This window comes from Stegastes partitus, unplaced genomic scaffold, assembly GCF_000690725.1.
Source record: "Stegastes partitus isolate 25-593 unplaced genomic scaffold, Stegastes_partitus-1.0.2 Scaffold2164, whole genome shotgun sequence".
Taxonomy (NCBI): Eukaryota; Metazoa; Chordata; class Actinopteri; family Pomacentridae; genus Stegastes; species Stegastes partitus.
Genome location: NW_007579895.1, coordinates 76,939 through 81,941, shown reverse-complemented (window position 1 = coordinate 81,941; position 5,003 = coordinate 76,939). Strand labels below are relative to the sequence as shown.

General features: G+C 48.3%; 2 protein-coding genes across 2 annotated transcripts; both read right to left on the bottom strand.

The window, feature by feature from the left end:
• Nucleotides 1-6: 6 nt before the first annotated feature.
• On the bottom strand, nt 7-1,965 carry LOC103374168 (tripartite motif-containing protein 16-like). Its single transcript, XM_008304210.1, has one exon. It carries the CDS (start codon nt 1,864-1,866, stop codon nt 472-474), a length of 1,395 nt encoding a protein of 464 aa, XP_008302432.1. The 5' UTR covers nt 1,867-1,965; the 3' UTR covers nt 7-471.
• Nucleotides 1,966-3,383: 1,418 nt separating this feature from the next.
• Nucleotides 3,384-5,003, bottom strand: brcc3 (BRCA1/BRCA2-containing complex, subunit 3). The gene has a single exon (XM_008304209.1). It carries the CDS (start codon nt 4,892-4,894, stop codon nt 4,103-4,105), a length of 792 nt encoding a protein of 263 aa, XP_008302431.1. The 5' UTR covers nt 4,895-5,003; the 3' UTR covers nt 3,384-4,102.

The following is a 5,003-nucleotide window of genomic DNA, read 5'->3' as shown; positions in this document are numbered from 1 at the left end:
ACGTTACATACGGATTCAAAGCAAACTGTGCAAATGTAGGAAAAACCTTCATACATGTGGAGGAATAAGTGCACTTTGGTTTTCTTCGGTGTGCAAAGTTGTTCATGAAGCTAATACTTCTGGAATGTAGTAAGAAAACACGATTACTGTAAAAATAATGAGAATGTTTGTGTAAACTCGTTGGTCGACCGTAAACCATCGGTTAAAGTTTGCTGATTTCTTTTTCTCCTCATAATCAAAACAAGAAAAGAAAAGAAAAGTGAAATAAAATCAGTAGATGGTACCACACGGACATAACCTAAAGAAGACAGAAGTCGATTTGAACGCATTTTCAAACTAAGAAGAGCAGCAAATCTCACCGGAAGAGTCTCAAAACCTATGAACTGATCCACTGTGAGACGCGTTTGATTGGCTTGTGAGTGATCGCTATCCTGCTGATTGAATAAAACAGATCGAGTCAAAGCAGCGCCGTCAGTCGCTGGTGTCTCTGTCCAGCCTGCAGACCTCGGCGGCGGATCCGGGCCCGCAAGAACCGAAGACGCCGAGTCCCTGGTGGAGCGGCTGAGCGAACGTGGTCTGGACTCTGTGGATCAAAGCCATGTTGTCGGCGGCTCTGTAGAAGCTCAGAACGCCGGCTCTGTGGTCCAGATAGACTCCGATCCTGGAGGCCCGAGGCGCCGAGATGAAGGTGCTGCCGCCGCCGTGCCTGAACTCGTAGTGGTGGCCGAAGCACTCCAGGGCCCAGGAGCGCTCGTCGTTCCCGAACCCGCTTCTAAAGCCGGTTCTGCTCACGTCCTTGTAGGCGAGCGCCACCGAGACCTCGCTGCCGCCCCTCTCCACCTCCCAGTAGTGGCGTCCGCTCAGGCTCTCCCTGCTCAGCACCTGGTACATCTCGTCAAATCTGTCCTGGTGGACGGAACAAAGCTGCCTCTCAACCGCCACCGATGCTTTTCTGTTCCCGTCGGATAAAGACAGATTGGGGTTTGCCGTGTTGGGATCCAGTGTGAGCTGTTGGGAGAGCTGGAGAAACTCGGCTCGGGTTTTGGGTTCTCCTTGTGGAGGCAGAAGGCCCAGTTTGGTCTCAGCCAGGGAGATCTTGGTTTGCACGTCGGTGAGGATGTCCTGGAGTTTGTCTCGGACCTCGTTGACAGCCTCGTTGACGTCCTCAAAGTAGAGCAGCGTGTGGACGTGGACGCTGAAGGACTCTGTGGGTTCCCTCAGACACGACAGCGAGGAGTAACTCTGCAGGAACCGAGTGTGGTTCTCCGTGTTCGACAGCTGCTCCAGCTCAACGTTCCTCCTCTTCAGCTCGCTGATCTCCTGCTGCAGCTTCTCCTCCAGCTCCTTGGCTCGACTCACCTCGTTCTTCTGCTGCGACCTGATCTGCTGCTTCACGTCGGCGCTGGTGTTCTTGACCAGACGGAGCAGCTGGGCGAACACCTTGTCGCTGCTCTTCGCGGCTTTGTCAGCGGACCGGTTGACGGCCTCCACCTCCTGCCAAAGCACCTCCACGTCTCTCTCTCTGTCCTGGATCCTCTGCTGGATCTTCTGCCGGCTGGAGATCAGCTCTCCCTGCTTTTCGGTGCGTTCTGCCGAAGCCGGAACCGTGTTGTGGTCTTTGTGTTCGTCCATGGCGCAGAAAGTGCAGATGCATTTCTGATCGGTGCGGCAGAAAATCCTCATTTCTTTACCGTGATGAGGGCAGATGTTCTCCTGGAGCTCCGTGGACGGCTTGATCAGCTTGTGCTTCTTGAACGCAGGAGATTGATAGTGAGGCTGGAGGTGTTGCTCACAGTAAGAGACCAGACACTGCAGACAGGACTTGACAGCTTTCAGTTTTCTCCCAGTGCAGAANTTTTCTTTCATGTTTTATTAGTGCAACAAATCTACTGTTTACAAGAAAATGAGTATTTGTTTGGAGTTGATATAGATGCAGCGTTGTAAAGATACCAATAAACGCTGCTGCCTTGATTGGTTTCCTCTGGTTGCTCCTTAACTACATATTTTCGTCCTTAATCAGATGTTTTTTCTTTTAAATTGTGTTTCTTTTTCTTCTTTCACGCTGCTCTGATGTTGGTAGTTTGCTCACGCGCCCACCAGATCTAAACAGTGAGCTCTTCAAACTGCATATGAAGTGTGAGCAGCAGCTGGAAATAATAAATTATTGCTGTATATGTAGAATATTAAAACAAGAGAAAATCAAACATCTGTGAATAGCTGGGGCGCTGGCTCCAGCACTGCTCTACGAATGGCTCAAATATTTATCTAGTTATCGAGACGGGGCGTTATGACGGCGTTATCACAGAAATACTTCATTTTCAGTGAAGTCCGTCTGGGTCGAAGCATATTCACTAAATCTGATTTATCTCTTCAGCATTTCAAGAGAACTAGAAAAATAAATTAAAAATAACGGCTGCAGATGTGGTGCTGCTGTCTTCTCTTTGTCTCACACAACAGTATATTAAATATCTGAATGTCTCCTGAATATCTGGACAAAACAAGCTTTTTATTCACAATTTTCATTTTATAGACCGAACAACTGATCTGCTCGTATTAATTAATCAAAAGTAACGTATCACATACAGTCGTCCTCAAATGTATTCATATCCGTCCATTAAAGAAAAGGCAAAATTCACAATAGTCACTCAAATTGAATTTTTAAATAATAATAATCATTGAATTTCCCTTCTGGGATGAATAAAGTATTTTTCATTTCATTTCAAATAACTAGAAACTGAAAAAAGTAATAAGAAATAAAAATTTGCTAAATTATAATTTAGTGAAATAAGACGTTGCGCTTGAATTGTGGTTAAAAAGAATAATTAAATAATAGATGAATAAATAAAATCTGTCCTGGACTAATGAGAGGCCTTTGCTGATGAGCAGTGGGTCAGAATACCTGTCAACAGGTGCAGAAGTCTGACTGAGAGTTACAGAAAACACCTGACGGCAGTGATTGGCTCAAAGCGTTGTTCAACCAAATGTTAGTTTACGAGTCCCATCATACTTGTTTGCTTGTGTTTTTTTATAGCTCTGTTGAACCACAATTCAAAAACAATGTCATGATTTTCATTAAATTTTTATTTATTATTACTTTTGTCAATTCCAATTTATTTCAGTGACAACCATTTTATTCCGTCTTTAATGGGAGGTGATGAACACATCTGAGGACGACTGCACTTTAAAACCATTTGTTCATTTGTTCATTACCAAAACATTGTGAATTTTCAACAAAACGAACCGAACTCCAGTTTAATTTTAGTCTATTTGTCACTTAAAAGCTCTACAAGAACTGTGTAAAAATGAAGTAAGAATATTTCAATCTGAAATGATCCGATCGAAAGCGGACATTAAACACCAGCTCTGAGGACCAGACATGAAACTGTTTGGTGATAAATCAACAACAAGTTTAATCATTAAATCAAAGCAAACCTGACAACACCGCTCAGCTCTTCTGTTTTGAAGAAACTCACAATTAGATCAACCTTTAAACAAAATTCAACATTCTTTGGGGAATTTGTAATGAACGTTTATCATTCTCACAGATTGTGCATGAAAGGCGGCGTCACCCGGGGGTTTGTGGAAGCTCTTCGGCGTTTCGTTGTTGCCGTCTCAGCTTGAACGGGAGCAAAAAATTACCAAATAAACATCAAGCTGCACTGAAAGAGACTCGAAGCCAGTGTTTTAGATCGTAATCTCGTTTGAATATTGTTTACAGAGGTGACAAAATAAGCGAGAAAGTGGCTCATTCTCTCATAGACGTCTAAATAAATCGGACAACCACAGTCGCCCCCTGCTGGCTGGAGGAAGGAACGCAGGTTTAAGGCACTTTTCGGATGCAGAGGCCACTTCCATCTTTTACATACACGTCCTGGCGTCCTAAAGACTCGAGAGTGGTGGACTAAAAGTAAAATAATAACAGATTCAGGAGCCAAACTCATCTGTCTCCGTGTCAGACATTTGGCAAAGTTGTGATTAAAGCCAACGTTAAACACACTTTTCACTCTGCACCAAAAAGTAAAGTCAACTTTCTCCTCCATGGGTGGTGAGAAACCAGATGAGCCAAACTCAGCACTCAGTCCTGGTTCTGTGTCTCCAGCCCTCAGCAGCCCAGAGGCGCCGCCAGCTCCTGCAGCAGCTTCTCCTTCTCCTGCTGCAGCTCCAGGACGCTCTGCTTGTTCTGCTCCAGCCGGTCCTCCAGCCACTGCAGCAGCGGCCCGCTCACCGCAGACATCTGGCTGCACAGGTTCTTGGTGAACACCGAGCCGTTGTGGATCTTGGTGACGGGGTCCAGGTGCGCCAGGCTGTGGATCTTGCGGTACGTGTCCTGCTCCTCCTGGCACAGGATGCGCGGCAGCTCCACGGCCGACTCCAGGCACACCTTCCCGATGGCCTCCCGCGGCACCACGTGAACCGGGATCTCCACGCGCTCGTACTCGGAGCCCTTCTGCGCCTGCACCGACTGGAAGCAGGTGTACAGCACGCGGCCCGTCTTGGTGTTCTTGTCCTCGATGAAGCAGGAGAAGATGAGGCCCACGAAGCACTGGTCCAGCATCTGGTACATGGCCTGGGTGCGCACGTCGACGTGGGAGGGCCACACGGTGATGTGCGGGTGCGAGTGGTACCAGCCCACCACGCGCATCGGCCGGCCGGTCATGTCCGCCAGCCGCTCCGCCTCCGTGGAGGCCGCCGACAGCTGCTCCGGGGAGATCTCCACCCGGTCCTTCCTCTTGTCGGAGCGGCGGAGGATGATGACGGAGTGGATGTGGACGATGCGGGACGCCTCCACCTCGCCGATGCACAGCCCCATCACCTCCTCCTTCTCGGTGCTCAGCGCGTGGTTCATGCACACCAGGAAGGCGTCCGACTCCAGGTGGACCGCGCTCACCGCCATGGCTCCGGGTTCAGGTCGGCGTTCAGGCGAGAGAGACGCGAAAACATCAACAGAGCCGAGAGCGGCGGCTTCACTTCCGCGTTCTGACGCGTAACACCCAAAACACTCC